This window comes from Mesoplodon densirostris, chromosome 3 (assembly GCF_025265405.1).
Source record: "Mesoplodon densirostris isolate mMesDen1 chromosome 3, mMesDen1 primary haplotype, whole genome shotgun sequence".
Classification (NCBI taxonomy): Eukaryota; Metazoa; Chordata; class Mammalia; order Artiodactyla; family Ziphiidae; genus Mesoplodon; species Mesoplodon densirostris.
Genome location: NC_082663.1, coordinates 119,656,296 through 119,678,453, shown reverse-complemented (window position 1 = coordinate 119,678,453; position 22,158 = coordinate 119,656,296). Strand labels below are relative to the sequence as shown.

At 45.0% G+C, this 22,158-nt stretch overlaps 1 protein-coding gene across 1 annotated transcript in view; it reads right to left on the bottom strand.

Annotated features, from left to right (window-relative positions):
- CYSTM1 (cysteine rich transmembrane module containing 1) overlaps positions 1–22,158 on the bottom strand; it is a 55,645-nt gene that overhangs the window by 13,024 nt on the left and 20,463 nt on the right. Inside the window, exon 2 of the mRNA XM_060092010.1 lies at positions 14,602–14,823. Coding sequence (XP_059947993.1) covers positions 14,602–14,803 — 202 coding nt within the window. The 5' untranslated portion in view covers positions 14,804–14,823. The remainder of the gene's footprint in view (positions 1–14,601; positions 14,824–22,158) is intronic.

Here is a 22,158-nt window from a genome sequence, read left to right as displayed (position 1 = left end):
GCCCACCAAACTAATTTCCTCATTGTTTACATCAACCTAACTTTAAAAAGCTTATGCGAGATGTGAACGAAAGGCGTATGTCAAGTTTCAAGACTGGGTAAACGCAGTACTAGAGCAGAAAACCTGGGCTGCACCTGGGGGTGAGTGGTCTGGGAGCAGGGTAGGACTTCAAACACCCCCGTTTCCTGGGCCAGCCCGGTCCAGCCAACTGAGCACACTTCCCTGGCCAGCTGAGTAAACTGGATCTGCAAAGAGCAGCTGCCCTTTCATACTCCATTACCCCTGAGCGCTGGGCAGGCCAAGGCTTTTGAAAAGGCAAAAGAGTGTTTTACATGAAGCATTTGACCAAAACAGATAGTGTCTCTATATCCAAGAAGATGGAAAAACCCAAGGCCACCATTAGGAGCCTATGGTCCCCCAGTGTCCTCGTGACCGGACTGTCTTCATGTGACGCCAGTTCCCAGACCTAGTGCAGTCACAGGGCGGGGGCTGGGGGACAGGCGCACAGGACTTCATCTAAGCGCTGGCCTAGCTAAGCAGATCTATCAAGTTAAAGCCTGAGGTCACAAATACGGGGAATGAGAATCAAAACTGGTGCCAAGAGCCCAGTTCACTCACTAAAGGCCAATTGCATCTGCTTTTGTGAAAAGAAAGGAAAAGAGTCGCAACTGAGTGTCCCAGAGAACACACATCATACTCAGAGAGCCCACCTCTTCACTGCTGTTAACAATGCATGTTATTATTAATATTATATCTATAATATAAAATATTATAGATATATTATTAATATTTTGAAGTATTTCAAGGGTATTTCCTAATGCAATGCAAATGAGCATGAAAGTTAAGAATACAATTTGAACCAGACAGACCTGGGTTCAATTCATGGCTTAGTGAGTTACTCTTTGACTTTAGGCCAGTTAATTCACCTCTCTGAACCTGTGTCCTCATCTCTGAAATAGGAAACCACCAAGACCACTGTATGGATTAAAAAAGATAATGTACACAAAGCACCTGAACAAGATCTAATTAGAAACAGTAACATTTATTTAGTGCTTCGCACTAAATTACACAAGGCATTTCACAATTGTTGAATGAATGAGTGGTGAGATTCCAAAAAGAAAAGAAGACAAAGTTTAAAAAAAAAAAAAAAAAAAAACTTCTACTCATTCATGGGAGGCCCCATGACACATGGAAGCATGTCAGGCTCTGGGTCAGACACTTGGGGAACCATGGGCAAGACATTACAGCCTCTCTAAGACTCAGGTTCCACATGTGTAAGATCTGGGATAACACCACTTACCTGGAAGGACTACTGCAAGAATTGAAGCCATGTCCATAAAGCTCTCAGCCCAGAGCTGGGCACCTCACTAGGTGGTCAATAAATGGTAGTCACTGAGGAGCACAGGCTTTGGGGTTAGATTGGTGGGTTTGAACCTCAGCTCTACCACCTCCTAGCTGTGAGACCATGAAAAAGTTTCATGCTTTCTCTGCTTTAGTTCCTTCATCTACATGACGGGGATGAGAAAAGATCTACCTCAGAGGGTTGTTCTCAGGACTAAATGAGTTAACACATAAAAATGCCTGACACACCGTAACCACTTGATAATTATTAGCTCTTTTATTTAACTATTATTTATTAACTATTCAACAATAATTAATATTAAATGTTGAAAAACTTAGACCACTGGCTTCAACCTCTTCTTGTCCTCCTAGTTTTAATCTAGGAATTGGTATCAAACACCCAGATTCTCCCGTCCCACCAGAGAGGCTCAGAAACAAAGCCTGTCTGTCCAGTAAGAGGTCAAGAGGGAATTCTTTATAGCTCCAAGTTCCCGGAGCCTTCTTCCTGGGCAGGTCACCAGAAAAAGTCATGAATTTTTCAGCTGCTAATGAAGCTGATTAGGAAGGCCTCTTTCTCCACTGGGCTCAAAAGCCCAACGTACAGTTTTCATTATGAAGACTCTATCGCAGTGGTTCTCAAAGGCAGGTTCTGGGCCCCTAGGGAACATCTGGTAACGTCTGGACAACATTTTTGGTTGTCATAACTGAACAGATACCACTGGCATTTAGTGGGAAGAGGCCAGAGATGCTGCTAAGCATTGTACAATGCACAGGACAGTGCCCCACTCCCCCCGCCAAAATTATCCGGCCCAAACGTCAATGTGCTGAGGTTGAGAAACCCTGCCTTATAGGAAATTTGCTTATGACAAAGTTAGTTGGGGGGAAAACAGAATACACAATGGAATCTACACTACAATGGCAGCCAGGTGCAAATGACACGTGCACGTAAGTAAGAACTGCCTAGGAAATAAGAAGACAAAAAAGATTTGAGATGATGGGGTATCTGGACTATGAATCGGAAAACACTTTTTTTTTCTATGAGAGTTGTTACTATGTTTAGGGACCAGACCACTCAGTGGAGGCAAAAATGACCCAAAGCTGCATCTCTCAGTTCTGATAATTCACATACCTGTGACTGCCAGTATTGCAACAGTGCTCCACAGTGAATATTCTGCTCAGAACCCAGACCAAAAAATGAATAACGTGAGGGAGTGAAAAGTAGTGCAAAACAGTCTTTTCTGCAAACTCAAACCCACAGTTTAACACTTGAAAAAGCTTATTCCAGAAACTCACCCTGTCTTCTCTCCTGCATATCTTTATTTTTTTTAACTTTTTATTTTATACTAGAGTGTAGTTGATTAACAATGTTGTGTTAGTTTCAGGTGTACAACAAAGTGATTCAGTTATACATAAACATGTATCTATTCTTTTTCAAATTCTTTTCCCAACCAGGTTGTTATAAAATATTGAGCAGAGGGCTTCCCTGGTGGCGCAGTGGTTGAGAGTCCGCCTGCCGATGCAGGGGACATGGGTTCATGACCCGGTCCGGGAAGATCCCACATGCTGCGGAGCGGCTGGGCCCGTGAGCCATGGCTGCTGAGCCTGCGCGTCCGGAGCCTGTGCTTCGCAACGGGAGAGGCCACAACAGTGAGAGGCCCACGTACCACAAAAAAAAAAATATATTGAGCAGAGTTCCCTGTGCTATCCTTAAACTTCTCATCTTCAATCACTCAACAAGTAGTTACTGGGGAATCAAGTGGTCAGTCAAATTAGACAAGGTCTCTACTATCAGCACGCTTTCAGACAGTGGTGGAGACCGTAATTCTCTAACTAGAGCCAAGGCTGTAAAATTACAAACCCAGAGAGTACTATGAAGGACAGAAGCTGACCCAGACCGGGGTGGGGGTAAGGCATCACTCAGCATCACTGAAGTGACACAGGAGTGAAATGGGAAGGATGAATAGGTTACTTGTACTGAGTCAAGAGAGGTGTGAATTTTCCAAGCCATACAGAGGAAATACAATTTGCAAAAGCCATATGGGAGGAGAGGCCCGGTGAGGCTGAGGAATTGAAACAGAATCTGCTGGCAAGGCTAGACCATGAAGGACCTCTCAAGACCTTCTGGAATGTTGGTCTTTATTCTAAGAATAATAGAAAACCATTAAGGAGGGCAAAAGAAATGTTTGAGCCCTTAACTTGTATAGGTTCTACTCTGGCACGCCCAAGCGTTAGGTGAGGAACTGCTTCCACCAAAACCTTTTTATCCTCAGGTAAATCAAAACCTCTGGCCTATCACATAGAAACCCAGGCTGGTAGCAAAGCCTCCACTAAATGGAAGCCAGTAGACCATGACAAAAAGTAAGAAGGAGCAGTTTCCCCTCCAAAGCAAGAATCAGCAAGCTCTAAGCCTGATGGGCCATGAAGGTCCCTGCCCTCCCTGAGATAGGGAAAGGGGGGCCCTGCAGTGCTGAGAGAAACAGCTGGGGTCAGAGCCCTTATCAAGAGCCACGTATCCCAGGAGGACCCCATAAGCAGCCCGCCTTCTCCTAGTTGAGGGGCCAAGTTCAGGCTGGATCAGACCACAGGCAACCGTCCCATTTGCCCCCAGTTTCTGCACCTTCCTCTAGATAGGCCCCGAGGTTTCATGTTCTCTGTAGATCTTTCTGGAAGCACTACTAACTACCAGCTACTGTGCTAGATCTGGGAACCACACTGTCTCCCTCTCATATCCCTTCCTTGCTCATCTTCCTCTTCTTCCTCCCTTTCTAGAGACCTCCCTCCCGTGGCCACTGGGTCTGTCTCTCTTCTCATAGCAAAGAGTCTATGTGACCAGACCTACTTGCTGAGTCAGAAACCACAAGTGTCCCGATTCTGACAGGGCTGGCTGAAGTTTTAAAGATGCTGGCCCAAGCCCATGCGAGACATAAGGGCACTTTTCCAAGGAATTCTATGAAAATGCCCTTTGGGCACTAGAAGATTCAACTGAACGTCCCAGAATGTGTGCTAAGAGATGCAAGAGGAAGGACGAAGGTTAAATGAATTAACTGAACAAAGATCAAGTGAGCATAAGATATAAAGAAGTATTTCACAAGACAGTCAACTCTTGCCATGAAGAAGGCAGAGATCAGGATAAACCAGGAGACCAAGAAGGAAGCAGCACGAAGTAGGCCAAGTGTGGACCTTAGCCAGACTGGAAGGCAGCAACGGGGCAGAGCCCTCGGGCGCTGGCACCTATTCCTGAGGCTCCACCGTCATAGAGAACAGGCTCTCAGGTCACACATGGTGTTAGAATGTTTGCTCGCCACTTACTAGCTCTGACCTTGGGCAAACTCTTCTTTAGTAAGACCCACCTCATAGAGCTGTCACGCTAATTAAATGCTGATGGATATACAGTGTTCAGCACCAGGCGTGACACAGCAAAAACTCAGTTAGTAGCAGCTCCTTGGAGCCACTCCCAGGATTCTGTATGGAGGAGATGAGGAGGAACAGGGACCCAAGGTAAGGCTGGAAGTAGAATGCTGCAAAGACACCTGTGCAGGCAGAGGACATTGGGGGAGGGGACACTCAGCCAGTCAGCACATACTTGGAATTGAGTAGTGAACATGACATACAAAAGTCCCTGCCTTCAAGGAGCTTACGTTCCAGCAGGAGGAGAAAGGCAGCCAAGGGACATGTGAACAATGTGTTGGGAAGAGAAAAGAGGTGGGCATAGCGGGGAGAGTGTGCCAGGCTGGGGTGCTTGTTTAAATGGGGCAGAGGGAGAGGGGAGGTGGTTGGAAGGCCTCTCGGACTAGGTGACAGCTGAGCAAGAACCACGAGAGGACACAAGCCCAGTCGATTTCGGAGAGGGAAAGGGAATGGCAAATACCAAGGCCGGGGTGGGAATGGGGCGGCCTGTGAAGGTGGAGCAGTGCATGGGGGCAGCCCGCTCATGGAGGGCCTGGCTGGTCACCCTAAGGACTGGCTTTTACTCTGAGTGATAAGGGAAGCTTCTAGAGGGTCTGGGGAGAAAACAGACAGCAGGGGGCAAGAGCAGGAGGAGGGAGACCAGTTATAAGGCTACAAACTGCAGATGACATGACTTTGGAGTTGTCCGTCCCACGGTTGCCTCAGAAGGGTGGGGATTCTCAGGGTAGATCAGGAATGACCCCCAGCAACTGGCTTCCCCACCTTTCCCCTGAGGGCTTCCTGTCTTCACCACCCCCATCCAACCACAAGCAAAAATTCAGAAAAGTGGTGTGGGCCAAGGGAGGGTGCTAAGTCCCTGGTTGCCCATACACTCTACGTGGTATATGACTTTGTTTACGCTTTGCCACAGTCCTGTAATACCAATTTTACAGATAAGGAAACAGAAGCTCAGGGAACTGGAGAAACTCCACCTAGATTCCTAAGCCAATGCGGCTTTAGGTGGCACCAGGCAGTGTCCTTGCTGAGACATTCTGTCATCTGATGCCTGGCAGAGAAAGAAGGTACTGAGCTGGACTTTATCTATGCTGAAAAGTCTTCTCAGGGCAATGACGATGCCTGATTGGAGTTTCTGATGAAAAAAAAAAGCATAAAAGGCTCAAACAAGCCAAGCTGTAATTCCAGACCTCAAGCCAGTTAGCCAGAGATGCCAGACGGTTAAACTCCTTTCTCGTTTATCCCTGTGCTGAGTGATGAGAGCAGTGTCAGACACCAAAGGCAGTGTGCAGGTGCACCATGCCATGTTACCAGTCGGCACTCTGACGGTGGACTGAGGAGAGGCCGCTCACAGCATCTTGCTGGTTGGCCAGTGACCCGGCAGGGCTCCCCTGGAACAGGTGCTCCCCCCTTTTGCTTCTTCAAATTACAAAGAGCAAGAACAGGGGCACTTTTTTTACAGGCTGAGAAATCCAGTTCAAAGGCCAATCAGGCTTCTGAACTCCATGGGGGCATCCCAAGGACTCTGCTGAAGCAGAATTCATTTTATTTTACATCAATACATTGTCAGATATCGGTCCTAACCCAGAAGAATAAAACCTCAGTATCTGGACTCACAAGAGTTAAATAGCAAGGGAAGGGGCTCAAAGGGAAAGGGGACCAGACGTGGAGCATGAATTCACAACCACCTTTCGAACTGGTGATATTTCCATCCATCCAGCAAATATTTACTGAGCATATACCACGTGTCAGCACTGTTCTAGGTTCTGTGGAAGTAGAGATGAAGGAGAGAAAAAATCACCTTCAGGAAGCTAGCTTACAAGGGGAGGCAGGCACACTCAAAGATCAGGGAGGTTAAACAATCTGCCCAGGTCCTCGTGTTAATAAGGGGATTTGAACCCAGCTTTTATCACACTCCACTTCACTTGTCTATTAGGAAAGTGGTACCCTGTTATAACTACCAGGTTTTTGTGTTTGTTTCGGTGGCTGGGGGGCAAGGCGGAGGGAGGAGGCGGAGGGAAGGTGTCTGGGAATTGCTGTGGAATCAGTGCTGGATTGCAGCAGCAGGCCATAAAGAAGAAATGCATTTAGCTTGGAATCAGGACTTACATCCTAGTCAAAACTCGTGGACCCTGGGCAAGTCACTAAACCTCACTGTACTTCAGTTTTAGTATCTCTAAAAAGAGGGATTCGGCCTAGCAAGGAATGGTAAAATGGCCTCATCTTACCTAACAATTCAAGCCTCACTCATAGCGGCTGCCTAGGATCCTTCGGTAAGGAGGGTTCTGAAGCCAAATTTGGGGCTGAGCAGCTAGAGCCAGAATTGATGAGTGATGTCTGCCATGAGCTCGGGAAGGGTGATAAGCTGAGAACTCTAACATTTCCAATGATTTGAGGTATCTGAGTGGGAGCCATTTCAATTTTGGTGAGAGAATTTCTTTCTTTCTTTTTTCTTTTTTTTTTTAAAACATCTTTATTGGAGTATAATTGTTTTACAATAGTGTGTTAGTCTCTGCTTTATAACAAAGTGAATCAGCCATACATATACACATATCCTCATATCCCCTCCCTCTTGCATCTCCCTCCCTTCCACCCTTCCTATCCCACCCCTCTAGGTGGACGCAAAGCACCGAGCTGATCTCCCTGTGCTATGAGGCTACTTCCCACTAGCTATCTGTTTTACATTTGGTAGTGTATATAAGTCCATACCACTTGGTGAGAGAATTTAAAAACCTCGGACTTCATGACTTTCTAACCAATTCACAGAACTTTCCTTAAAAAGACAGATGGCCTATCTTCTGACCTAAGACTGGAGATACTGTTGTGTTTAATTTTCACTTTAAACAGTTTTGTTACTATGGCTTATTCATAAGAACCTAGAGTTTTGTTATTTAGAATGCTTCACTGAACATGAGCTCACCCATCACCACTGGGACTTGGGGGGTAGAGTTTCTGAAGATCTCCCCACCCATGTGCCATTTTGCACTGTGGCTTTGTCACCCACCCATCAAGAGTAAAGTCCATTTCCCCTCCCCTTGAATCTCTGCTAGCTAGACCTGTGGCTGCTTTGACAGAGAGTGTGGTGGAAGTGATGTGCTGAGACTTCTGAGCCTGGGCACTAAAAAAGCCAGGGAGATCATTACCTTGTAGTTGCAGAAGATTTGAGGAAATCTGCGTGAAAGGTATACAGAATTGTCTGTACTATTTCTGCAAAGCTTTTGTAAGTCTGGGATATTTTCAAAATTAGAAGTTAAATGAAAAGTTTTTTGTCCGTTTGTTTTTTAAAGGAAGTCCTGGCAGCTGCCACTTTTGTACTCTAACGCCTAAGGAGCCCAGACCTCCTGAGGCTGTCACACTGTGAGGCCCAAGTCAGCCACACTGAGAGGCCACGTGGAAGGAGGGAGAGGGGGAAAAGGGATACTGGATGGGGGCTTTTTTTTTTTTTTTGCACTCAAAAGAACAATTTCTTGTTATGATGAACCAGAAGTACAAGATTTCACTGAAACTGAAACAGTTGACAGAATACGGCTGAACTTAAATTAACTTCATGGGAAACAAGAGGGTCAAACCAAGCCAGTAAGAGTGGAAAAGCCCAAGCCTGGACGGGACACGCATAAACATAGTAGCTTCTCAGCATGGGCATCACGTAACCCCTCCCAGCAGTGAGACAGCCAGCAGTCATGCTCCCATCCCTCTCTCCCTTCCAAAGCATCTGCCAAACCAAACAGCTTCTTCCTCTGTATTATTGGTGTAAGCCAACCCAATAGTGCCCCTTGAGACAACTATAAATCTGAAAGCCAAGAAGGAAAGTTTGTAAATCCCATTCAAGGGTAGAAAGTACACATACTCAACTCAGCACACTGGTTATCTCCTATGTTCCAGGACCAGGGAGCAGAGATGAATCTTTCCTGCCAAGTCCTGCCCAAATTATAGAATCTCTAACGCCAAGATTTGGGGTGATTTACTACATAGCAATAGATAACCAAAACATATGTCAAGCTTCTACCTGTGGCAAAAAGCCTTAAGTTCTGGTTTGGCAAGACCTGGCTATCCAAATGGGTCTTTGAACCCAATCCGTGGGCTGACACATGCTCCTTGCCTAAGTGCTTTTGTATCCTGAGTTGCTTTTTATATAGCATCCCTACTCTTATTTCAGTAAGAAATCTCCCTGCATATCTAAGAATATTAGAAGATGCCTCCCCTTTTTTGTAGTAGGATTTTTGCTCCTTGTGTTGCCTCTGTTCCCTCAGTGCCCCTTTTTCCTGTCTATTTTGGTCACCATCTATCATCTGGGGCCTTTACTCAGGTCTCCAATGATCCTCTGTTGTTGGTTAATATTTAAGGCTGAGATTCTGTCACTTGCAATCTTAAGAGTCTTGACCAACACAAATGGTGGAAGCCTAAACTAAAATAGTATGAGCAAGGTTGACTGGAGTCAGACATTAAAGAGGTAAATTAGAGAGAACATGAAACCTAACTGAATTTGGAGAGAGGAGATGCTTTGAAAGAAGTCTGTATGGGGTGCAGCTGAAGCACCTAGGAGTGGTAAATTCTATGGGAGGTGTGGGATACAGGAGGGAAAGCTTCACAGAAGTGCTGATATTCTGTTTGATCTCTCCGTACAGTTGGGCAGAATGGGAATGAGGAGTAGGGAGTGAAGGGAGCAGCATGGCTGGTTAGAGGCCATCCTCGATGGTGACATCCTTAACTCCAAGCCGAGGTAGTTACTGGATGAGACATCTGGTGGTCTTAGAAGGGGATGGGTATAATTTGCACATGGGAGAGAGGTGAATTGCTAAAAGGAAAGATTGGAGCGTGGTGGACTGTCTGCCAAGATGGCCACCAATGATTCCTCTCACTCTGTATTCACATGCTATTCCTCCTAGTGAGATGGAATCTATTTTACACCAATGTTTATGACAGCCATTATTTATTATTCAAAATAGCTCAAAAGCAGATACCCAAATGTCCATCAACTAATGAACAGATGAATAAAATATGAACAGATGAATAAAATATGGTATATCCATACAATAAAATATTATTTGGCAAAGGAATGGAGCACTGATAGTTGCTACAACGTGGATGAACCTTGAAAACATTACGCTAAGTGAAAGAAGCCGGTCATAAAAGAGCGCATATTACATGATTCCATTTATAAGAAAAGTTCAACACAGGCAAATCAATAGAGACAGAAAGTAGATTCATGTAGGAGGAGAGTTAAGGAAATCGGGAGTGATTGCCAAAGGGTTTCTTTTCGGGGTGATGAAAATCTTCTGGAATTAGACAGTGCTGATGGTCACACAATTCTGTGAATACACCAAAAACCACTGGATTGGACACTTTAAATGGGAGAATTGTATGGTATATGAATTTTATCTCAATAAAGCTGTTGCCAAAAAAGCAGGAGTGGGAGGAGATGGCATCTATTTCCCCTCCTGCTGAATCTGGCCAGCCTTTGAGCAACAGAATACAGGGTAAGTGAGGCGGTGCCAGCTCTGGGCCTAGCCATTAAAAGCCTGGCAGCTGCTACTTTCACACTCTTGGAAGCTAGTTGCCGTGGAAAGGGAGATGTGTAGAGAGAGGCCTCATGGAGCTAAACCCAGGCCTTCGTCACGTGAGCGAGGCAGTCTTGGACATTTCAGCTCCAGCCAAGCTGACAGCTGGATTAAGTCACGCAAGTGACCCCAGGAGAGATCCCCTAAAGCCAACTCACAGAATCATGAGAAATAATAAATCACTGTTGTTTTAAGCCACTGAGTTTCAGGGTGGTATGTTATACAATAAATAACTGAATCACAACCTCTCTGAGCCTCAGATTCCACCTCTATAACATGGGACTAATGCTTCAGGGTCATTATGAAGATTACGTGAAGCTAATGCCAGTGCAAGAAATACTAGTTGGTATAGTTGTGATTATTACTAAAAATCTCCCCAGGAGACCCTTGACATATTGCAGGTGTGCTCCCTGGGAAGCCTCATTCCCACAAGCACCTGCTGCTTCCAATCACATGGTTTCCTGAGAAAAACAAAGGCTTAAAAAAAAATACAGGGGCTTCCCTGGTGGGGTAGCAGTTGACAGTCTGCCTGCCAATGCAGGGGACACAGGTACGAGCCCTGGTCCGGGAGGATCCCATGGGCCACGAAGCAACTAAGCCCGTGTGCCACAGCTGCTGAGCCTGTGCTCTGGAGCCCGCGAGCCACAAGTGCTGAGCCCACAGGCCACAACAACTGAGGCCCATGCTCCTGGAGCCTGTGCTCCACAGTGGGAGAAGCCACCACAATGAGAAGCCTGTGCACCGCAATGAAGAGTAGCCCCTGCTCGCCACAACTAGAGAAAGCCCGCGCACAGCAACGAAGACCCAATGCAGCCAAAAATAAATTTTAAAAATACAATATCTGAAAAAATGAAATTTTAACTAAAAAATAGACTACCAAAGAAGATTCCGCTTAGATTAGCCATCTACCCACCGACCTGTCCATTCAACACTTTATTAAACCCTTAACTAATTACCAGACACCAATTAAGAGTAGCTAAGACCCTAAAACAAATCATTTCCACCTAGGTAGCTGTTAACAGAAGGGACTACACACATGAACTTCAGCTGAGAGATGGCATATGCAGTAGTAGATACATCTAAAATCATCCTACTAGAGAAAAAAAACCCTAAATTTCTGCAGAGAGCTCAAAGACACATGCTTAGAATACAGGCCCCAAGAATGATTCCAACTGGGGATTCCAGGAGCAATATAAAGAGAAGGAAATGAAAGGGGTCCCTAAAAAGCACATCCCTTAGTGAAAGGGGGGTCAGAGGGTCCCATTCACAGAACCTGGACCCTAGGTTGAGAGAAGAACTTGACCACCTGGCATCCCCTGACATACCTGGTATAGAACAGGTCTGGGCAATTAACAATGCACAGGCTGATGACAGAGAGAGAAATCCTGTAGAAAAGGATGTTAAACAGCTTTCAACTGCATTTATAAAATCACTGATAAATTGATAACACTGAAATAAAAAAGCCTTTTAATCCTAAGAAGAATTAAGATAATATTTTTTTCCCTCAAAAATGCTGATGTAATACTTAAATTACACCAAAGGTAAGAAAGAGGGCCAAACCTGTGAGTATTTTCTGCATGAGGGGACAAGGTCCACCGAACCCAGGAAGCACTTATTCTAGACAAGCTCTATAATGTTCCAAATCCACTGAATGGTAGTTACAGTCAGTATAAACAATACAGGCCCAGAAATGGCCTACAAACCATACACCAGGAGGGCTATGGGTGAAAGACACAACCTAGGGAGGCACTGGGCTGAATCTATTGTTTAATACAAATGCTGGGCTGACTTTTTTTTCATTGACACATAACATATACTAAAGTGCACAAATATTAAGTGTGTGGCTTGAAAATGTTTATACCCAGATTAAGATAAAAGAATACTCCTAGGGCTTCCCTGGTGGCACAGTGGTTAAGAATCCGCCTGCCAATGTAGGGAAAACGGGTTCGAGCCCTGGTCCGGGAAGATCCCTCATGCTGCAGAGTAACTAAGCCTGTGCACAACTACTGAGCCTGCACTCTAGAGCCCGCGAGCCACAACTACTGAAGCCTGTGCGTCTAGAGCCTGTGCTCTGCAACAAGAGAAGCCACCGCAATGAGAAGCCCACACACTGCATCGAACAGTAGCCACCGCTCGCCACAACTAGAGAAAGGCCGCACACAGTAATGAAGACCCAACGCAGCCAAAAACAAAAAACAAAAAAAACTCCTAATACCCCAGAAGTTTCCCTGTGTCCTTCCTAGTCAATAACAAACCCTACCCTAGCCTCCGACACCACAGCCAGGGGGTAACCACTATTTTGATCTCCATCACTATAGATTAGTTTGGCTTAATCTTGAAACTCACATAAATGGAATCATATATTACGTGGTCTTTTCAGTCGGCCTTCTTTCATTCATCACAGGGTTACCTTATTTTGAAGCAGAAACCCCAGAAACTGAGATTTATTTTCAGGAAATCCCCCTCTGATGTCATAGACCTGGATGCCAACTGCTTTGATTTATACTGGTTGTACTTCCTGCAGTCCTCCAAGCACGTGTTATAACAACTTACAACAAAACGGAACCTTGGATTGTAAAAGTTTTCCTTCAAGATAAACAATCTTTTAAAGGTATTCAAATCTATTCAATCTTAATACAGCCCCTGACTTGACACCATAAAAGTAAAATCTTTCCCATATTGAGCGCACAATTCCTCTTAAACCTATTTTTCTTCCTTGGCATCCACCCATTCTAAAGAACCCTCAAATTCTGAAATAAAATGAATTGTCAGTTCTGTTACTACTTTTGATTAGTAAGGGGTTAAACTATAGGAAAATCTCTGAGGCAGCCTAAGGCCCTTAAATTCAGACAAATGTGTCAGGTCAGAAAAGACAGGAAAGGGACAACAGTACAGCAATAAGATACAGGTACAGATTCCACAGTCAAACTTTCAGGATTCAAATCTGGAGTCTGCCATTTCTAGTTGGGTGGCCTTGGGCAAGTCGTTACTCCACTCTGTGTCTCAATTACTTCACCGTAAAATGGGAATAACCTCATAAGACTGTTGCAAGGATTAAATGTGAATGTATATAAAGCTCTTAGGAGAGCACCTGGCACATAATAAGCACTCGGTAAGAATGAGCTATATTCAAAAGCTGAAAGCTCTAAGAGAGCAACTATTCTGCAAGCCAAGAGGTTATAAAACAGTCATAACGGTCACCAAGACATGTAGCACAGTGCTTCTCAAGATGTTTCCTTCCTAACCCTTCACAGACTGCTACTTTTTGTAAAATGCAAGATTCCATGCTCGAATGTCACAGCAACGTCAAATTGCTCTCAAAGTTTTAAAATTTTACTCTCACTTTCTGTATTTATCTCATTGCAGCCTGATAGCTGCTCATGGACTGGCACTTGTCTGCACAGTAAACTTTGAGTAGCACTGTTCCAGCACACAAGAAGGACTCATAAGCCTGCTGACAACTCAGCTAGCAGGTTAAATAGAATTATGAAAACATATTAGTAAAGAAAACCAACCCCAATAGCAGGGGCAAGAGGATGACTTGAGGGTCAACAAGTTGAGAGATAAAACAATCCCAACAGGCTAAACCTGAAAAGCAAAACTGGCTGCCAGAGCAAGAATCCAACTGGTACTTTGCCCCCGCTCACTGCTCGAGGAGATGCCTTTAGAAAACATGTCGGCCAGGAAGTCATCAGCCCCACAGGGGACAAGAGAAAGGAGGCAGAATTGATTCAGCCCTCCCAAGAAAGAAGTCCTTCTCAGGAGTTAGAAGCCACCCTAAGCAGTCACCAAGCTTTGGAAATGTCAACCATGGCAAACAAAGGCCAGAGTTTCCTCTGTGACAAAGAAAATATGCAAACATTTCCATTGGTGACATTGGACTGCACACATGCACACCCACATAATACACATACAGTCGTCCCTCGGTATCCACGGAGGATTGGTTTCAGGACCCACATGATACCAAAATCTGCGGTGGCGCAAGTCCCTTATATATAAATACCTTATATGAAAGGTATTTGCATATAACCTACGCACATCCTCCTATATACTTTAAATCATTTCTAGATTATTTATAATATGTAACACAATGTAAATGTCATTTAAATAGTTGTAAATACAACGTGAATGTTATGTAAGTAGTTTCTGAAGCACAGTAAATTCAAGTTTTGCTTTTTAGAACTTTCTGGAATTTTTTTTCCCCAAATATTTTCAATCTGGTGGTTGGTTGAATCTGTGGGTGCGGAACCTGCAGATATGGAGGACCAACTGTATATATGCCCCATTCACATCACAGTACCTGTGCTTTTAGGAGGCTCCTGAGGTCCGCCCTGCCAGCCGTACTGTGGGTATCCTTGGTAGGGGTACCCCTGAGGAGGTGGGTAGGGTCCCCCCACAGGTCCTGGAGGGTAGACCTCAGGCCCCATCGGTTGCTGTGGATAAGGTGGGTACGGAGCCGTCGGACCGGGCCCTGGATACGGTGGAGGGTTCCCTTGGTTCATCAGGGACCTGCTGAGTACACCTAAGAGACAGACAATGAAAGTTATTTGCATTTAATCTGGGGAAATCGTTAGGATAAAAACTGTAATCATGAGATCATTTACAAATGGACTTAAGACATCTTAAACCTCTTGCACATCTTCAGCTCTGCCCATTTTGTTTCCTTCTCACCATCACAATTGGTAAATATTTTATGTATGTTTGCCTTTTGTCTGCCTCCCCCACTAGACTACAGGCTGTGACAGCAGGAATCACATCAGTTTGGGGTCATCACCATGACCCTGGAGCTTAGCATAGTGACTGGCACAAGGCAGGCCCCAGTAAATGTGCTGAATAAAGAACAGATTATTATTTTGTTTTTTAATTCTCTAAAATATCCATAAATGTGATTGGATAGCTCTAAGAAGAAGGCAGAAAGTCTAACAGTATTAATTATGAATCAGATCAGCAGAGGCTGACCTGGTGACAGAAATCCTCCAACAAACAGGGCTGGGCCACAGTGGGGTTTTCTAACAAGCAGCAACACCGGCAGTGAGTGACCAGTGAGTGTAAGGGTTGCCCCCACCCTGGGTACTGGGTGATCTGGTTGCTCTCCTGAGACCCACAGCTCTGAGCAGTATGCTCGGTTGTCACTACACAAAGGGCAGAGCTGCCCACAGAGCATGCCAAGCATCTCCTCTGACCATCCAGGCTCCCAGGACTCTGGAGCACTCCCCAGGAGCCCCCACTTTGTTTTACAGGTTCCTGTTCTGGGTGGTTTGCTTCTGTGAGGGAGGCCATTTCTTCCCAATCCCCAAAGCCTTTTATCCATTCTCTTGATTGGGCCTGAAGTCTGGAGGGGCCAGCATCTCCTTTCTATCATCTCTGTAGCCCCCGAAGTGCCTGACACAATGACTTCCTGATTAAAAGCATTACTGGGGAATGCAAAGTACATATATTCTGGATGGACATGATTGCTGTCATCTTGCTGCCTTGTACCGTCACCCCTCTACTGTACTGATATTTAACGTTTTACCTATCTGAGTAAGTTAATAGAGGGAAGAGTCTCATACTCAAAATTTAATAATTTCACCATTAATTCTTTTTCATAATATGCAATCAATAAATTCATAAATGACTCTATAAGAAGAACAGAGTAGCCATAAAGTAAGGTTCCCTAGAAAATCTGCATTAAAATAGTGGACTTTGCTGGCTGCCCACACAACAACCACATCTCCCTTCATAATAAGTCAGATTTCCAGTTAAGTGTCCATTCTTTCTTCCTGTAGTTCATGTGCTTTGGGGAAGCTCATTCCTTACCAGTTCCAGGGTGAGCCCAATCTAACCTAAGCCAATCCAGGTCACCCTTTCCTCTTTTCCATCAAGACTGATTCAAGGACTCCAGGACTAAGCCAATCACAAATGGCATCCCTTGGCCACTCAGATTAGTTCGAAAGTGGTTTGATCAATTAAAATCTTGGGGCTTGGGCTTCCCTGGTGGCGCAGTGGTTAAGAATCCGCCTGCCAATGCAGGGGACAAGGGTTCAAGCCCTGGTCCGGGAAGTTCCCACATGCCGCAGAGCAATGAAGCCCACGAGCCACAACTACGGAAGCCCGCATGACTAGAGCCCATGCTCCGCAACAAGAGAAGCCAATGCAATGAGAAGCCCACGTACTGCAACAAAGAGTAGCCCCCACTCGCCGCAACTAGAGAAAGCATGCACGCAGCAAGGAAGAGCCAACGCAGGCAAAAATAAATAAAATAAATAAATTTAACAACAACAACAAAAATCTTGGGGCTCTCCTAACACACTCCCAACCTTCCCTTCCCCTTAACACAGTCAAATAAACGGTCTAGCGAGGACATGGCCTACAAAATTGCTGACAGCCAACCTGCAGCCGTGAGGGAGCCAACAGCCTTAAGATGAAGTAGATACTTCAGAAAGGTAGAGCAGAAAGAAGGAAAGAAATGGGATTCCAGGGACTTCCCTGGTGGTCCAGTGGTTAAGACTCTGAACTCCCAATGCAGGGGGCCTGGGTTCGATCCCTAGTCAGGGAAATAGATCCCACATGCCGCAACTAAAAAAAAAAAAAAAAAAAAAAGATCCCGCAGGCTGCAATGAAGATCCCGTATGTGGCAACAAAGATTCCATGTGGCAACAAGAATTCCGTGTGCAGCAACTAAGACCCAACGCAGCCACATACATACATACATAAATACATAACTAAATAATTTAAAAAGAAAGAAAGAAATGGGATTCCAGATGACTTTATAATAGCTCATAAATCAGATTAAAACCCAACCTAACCTAAGCTACCTCTGCTGAATTTCCACTACTAGGAACCAATAGTAAGGTAAGCTAATGAACCCCTCTGATTGATGTTCAAGCAAGCAGACATTTATGCAGTGCTGACTGTGCCTGGCACTGTGCTAAGTAGTTGGGTATAGAAATGGATATGCTTCAAATCCTTCCCCTGGACAACAGGTTAAAAAGACAAACATAAGGATGGTGGTTTTTAGAAAAGGTGGTAAACAGACTGCTGGGTAGCAGTAGGGGCTTAAACTCAATGAGAAGAGGTGGGAGTGAGGAGAGTGTCACTTGAAGGAGGAGATAATAAACTGAAACTTTGTAAGATGAAATCGGAATGGCTGTAAGATCTCTCTTTTTTTTTTTTTTTTTTTTTTTTTTGCGGTACGTGGGCCTCTCACTGTTGTGGCCCCTCCTGCCGCGGATCACAGGCTCCGGACGCGCAGGCCCAGCAGCCATGGCCCACGGGCCCAGCCGCCCCGTGGCATGTGGGATCCTCCCGGACCAGGGCACGAACCCGCGTCCCCTGCATCGGCAGGCGGACTCTCAACCACTGCGCCACCAGGGAAACCCGAAGATCTCTCTTTTGACCTCATCTGCATTCTGTCTCTCATTCTTCTTTCTTCAGGGGCCTGGCAGGGATTCAGAAAAGAACTAGAGTTCTTTCCCTTCTTTGCTCTCTGGTCTATGCCAACGTGGCATCACACTCTGACCTGGAAATGGCCTTTCCCTTTACCCTAAACCAAAGGCTCACGGTGACAAACACTGCAATCATCACGTGAACCTGCGCACCTAACTGCTGACTACTTCTGCATTTCCTCTCTCCTACCTGGAAGGCTGTGGTAAACCTAGTGAGCCCTGGTTAACACAGAAATCAGTCTCATTAACCCCCCTACAGCTATTCCATTAGTTATTTTTTAAGTCACAGAAGTAGAACACAGCCATCATAACTACTCTTTCCTGAAGTTCAGTGTGTGTGTGTCCTCTGTATTGACCTAATTCCATCAAAACTGTAGTTTAACTTCATTAATCCAACAAGACCCTGTAATAATGATCATTGTCCCTCTAGCAAAGTCTCTACCTATATTTCTCTGAAGACACTGCCCTTCTAAGAACAATGAGCAGTGAGAAGGAACAGAGAACAAAGTGTTTAGAACTATCACAACCTCACACCTCAATGTTTCATGACTTTTCTTGATCGATCTATGTGTATCTATTCCTCATTATTCCTGGGACCCTCAAAACTCTCCCAAATGTATGTGTCCTCCCCCTTCTCCCTCAATCATGTTTCCCCCTCATTTTTAGTATGTAACTTTCTCCCTCTGCCTGAGAAATTGCTTAATGTCTGGGGTCAGGGGAACCCCATGCACCACTCAGAGGCACTTGTGAAGAGCATAAGCCATACAGATGCTCTACTGTCGTGACCCACCCCCACCCCACACTCTGTCCTGTGTTCCCAGAACACAGTCACCTTAGAGCAATAAAATCTGGGACTATTTTCAGTTTCCTCTAAGCAGGAAAAAAATCCCAGTAAGAGAATAGCAAAAGTCATAGAAATAGCATCTGTGTCAAGATCAAAGATTCCAGAGCTGGCATCTTAAAAGCAGGAGTTCACCCAGTGGGAATCAATTGTTCCCATGCTTATACAGAAGCAAACCCAAGTAAAGAAAGATTCCCTCACATTGACACAGTCTAGTACAAACCACTTAACATAAGCAAAATATAAATGAGCTTTAAATTTAAGGTATGATACAAAACTTTAAAACATGAATGTTTTCCCTTATAAATTTGGTCGGGTGAAATGTAAGCTCTACTACAGTAGAGTGTGTTACACTGAGGATCAAATGTAAACAGTGGAAATTGTAGCATTAAAGAGAAATCATAACTCCAAAAGAGACAGCTCAAATCAAGCAGCAGCCAAGATCCATTAAAACTGCATTGAGGGCTTCCCTAGTGGTGCAGTGGTTGAGAGTCCACCTGCCGATGCAGGGGACACGGGTTCATGCCCCGGTCCGGGAAGATCCCACATGCCACGGAGTGGCTAGGACCGTGAGCCATGGCCACTGAGCCTGCGCGTCCGGAGCCTGTGCTCCGCAACAGGAGAGGCCACAACAGTGAGAGGCCCGCGTACCGCAAAAAAAATAAAAACTGCATTGAATCTGGGCTTCCCTGGTGGCACAGTGGTTGAGAATCTGCCTGCCAGTGCAGGGGACACGGGTTCAATCCCTGGTCCAGGAAGATCCTGCATGCTGTGGAGCAGCTGGGCCCATGCGCCATAACTACTGAGCCTGCGCTCTAGAGCCCACGAGCCACAACTACTGAGCCCACATGCCACAACTATTGAAGCCTGTGTGCCTGGAGTCCGTGCTCTGCAACAAGAGAAGCCACCACAATGAGAAGCGCACGAATAGCAACAAAGAGTAGCCCCCACTTGCCGCAACCAGAGAAAAGCCTGTGCGCAGTGACAAAGGCACAACACAGCCAGAAACAATAAACAAATAAAATAAAATAATGATAAAATAAATATTTTTTTTTAAAAACCACTGCATTGAATCTATTTGCAAAAGAATTCAGAGTAATGATAGTAAAGATGATCCAAGATCTCAGGAAAAGAATGGAGGCACAGACTGAGAAGATATAAGAAATGTTTAACAAAGAGCTAGAAGATCTAAAGAACAAATGGAGATGAACAATACAGTAACTGAAGTGAAAAATACACTAGAAGAAATCAATAGCAGAATAAATGAGGCAGAAGAACAGGTGAGCTGGAAGACACAATGGTGGAAATCACTGTCATGGAATAGAATAAAGACAAAAGAATAAAAAGAAATGAAGACAGTCTCAGAGACCTCTGGGACAATATGAAACACACTAACATTTGCATTATAGGGGTCCCAGAAGGAGAAGAGAGAAAGGACCTGAGAAAACATTTGAAGAGATAATAGCTGAAAACTTCCCTAGCATGGGAAAGGAAACAGTCATCCAAGTCCAGGAAGCACAGAGAGTCCCATGCAGGATAAACCCAAGGAGGAACACACTGAGACACATAGTCAAATTGACAAAAAATTAAAGACAAAGAGAAAATATTAAAAGCAACAAGGGAAGGGACTTCCCTGGTGGCACAGTGGTTAAGAATCCACCTTCCAGTGCACGGGATGTGGGTTCAATCCCTGGTCAGGGAACTAGATCCCACATGCACGCCACAACTAAGAAGCCTGCTGGCAGCAACTAAGGAGCACATAGGCTGCAACTAAGGAGCCGGTGAGCTGCAACTAAGGAGCCAGTGAGCCACAACTAAGGAGCCCACCTGCTGCAGCTAAGACCCAGCACAACCAAAATAAGTAAATAAAGTAAATTTTTTTAAAAAGCAACAAGGGAGGGCTTCCCTGGTGGCGCAGTGGTTGAGAGTCCGCCTGCCAATGCAGGGGACATGGGTTCGTGCCCTGGTCCGGGAAGATCCCACATGCCGCGGAGCGGCTGGGCCCATGAGCCATGGCCGCTGAGCCTGTGCGTCAGGAGCCTGTGCTCCGCAGTGGGAGAGGCCACAGCAGCGAGAGGTTCGCATGCCACAGAAAAAAAAAAAAAAAAAGCAACAAGGGAAAAGCAACAAATAACATACAAGGGTGGTAGGACTTCCCTGGTGGCACAGTGGTTAAGAATCCGCCTTCCAATGCAGGGGACACGTGTTCGAGCCCTGGTCCGGGAAGATCCCACATGCCGCGGAGCAACTAAGCCCGTGCGCCACAACTACTGAGCCTGCTCTCTAGAGCCCGCAAGCCACAACTACTGAAGCCCATGTGCCCAGAGCCCGTGCTCCACAACAAAGAGAAGCCACTGCAATGAGAAGCCCGTGCACCGCAACGAAGAGTAACCCCCACTCGCTGCAACTAGAGAAAACCCGCACGCAGCAACGAAGACTCAACGCAGCCAAAAATAAATAAATAAAATTAAAAATTAAAAAAAAAAGAAAAAAAACATACAGGGGGGAGTTCCCTGGCAGTCCAGTGGTTAGGACTTGGCACTTTCTCTACTGGGTGAAAGCCCTGAGTTCAATCCCTGTTGGGAAACTAACATCCCACAAGCTGCTTGGTGGAAAAACAAAAACAAAAAAACATACATGGGAATTCCCATAAAGTAATCAGCTGATTTTTCAGCAGAAACTGCCAGGCCAGAGGGGAGTGGCATGATGTATTTAAAGTGATGAAAGGGAAGAACCTACAACCAAGAATACTCTACCCAGCAAGGCTCTCATTCAGATTTGACAGAGAAATCAAAAGCTTTACAGACAAGCAAAAGCTAAGAGAATTCAGCACCACCAGACCAGCTTTGCAACAAATGCTGCTAAAGGAACTTCTCTACGTGGAAAAGAAAAGGCCACAACTAGAAATAAGAAAATTATAAATGGAAAAGCTCACCAGTAAAGGCAAATATACAGTAAAGGTAGGAAATCATCCACACACAAATATGATATGAAAACCAGCAATCATGAGAAGAGGAGAGCACAAATGTAGGATATTAGAAATGAATTTGAAATGAAAGGACCAGCAACTTAAGACAGTCATGTTTATATAGCTAGTGGGAAGCAGCCACATAGCATAGGGAGATCAGCTCGGTGCTTTGTGACCCCTAGAGGGGTGGGATAGGGAGGGCGGGAGGGAGGGAGACGCAAGAGGGAAGAGATATGGGGATATATGTATATGTATAACTGATTCACTTTGTTATAAAGCAGAAACTAACACACCACTGTAAAGCAGTTATACTCCAATAAAGATGTAAAAACATTAAAAAATAATAATAAAGTAAGATTCCACAGCAGGGGGAAAAAAACAAAAAAACTTCATGGGAACTGCAAACTAAAAATCTACAATAGATAAAAAACGCACAAAAAAGAAAAAGCAATCCAAACACAACACTAAAGTTAGTCATCAAATCACAAGAGAAGAGAACGAAAGAGGAAGGGGAGAAAAAAGACCTACAAAAACAAATCCAAAATAATTAACAAAACGGCAATAGAAACATACATACTGATAATTACCTTAAACGTAAATGGATTAAATGCTCCAACCAAA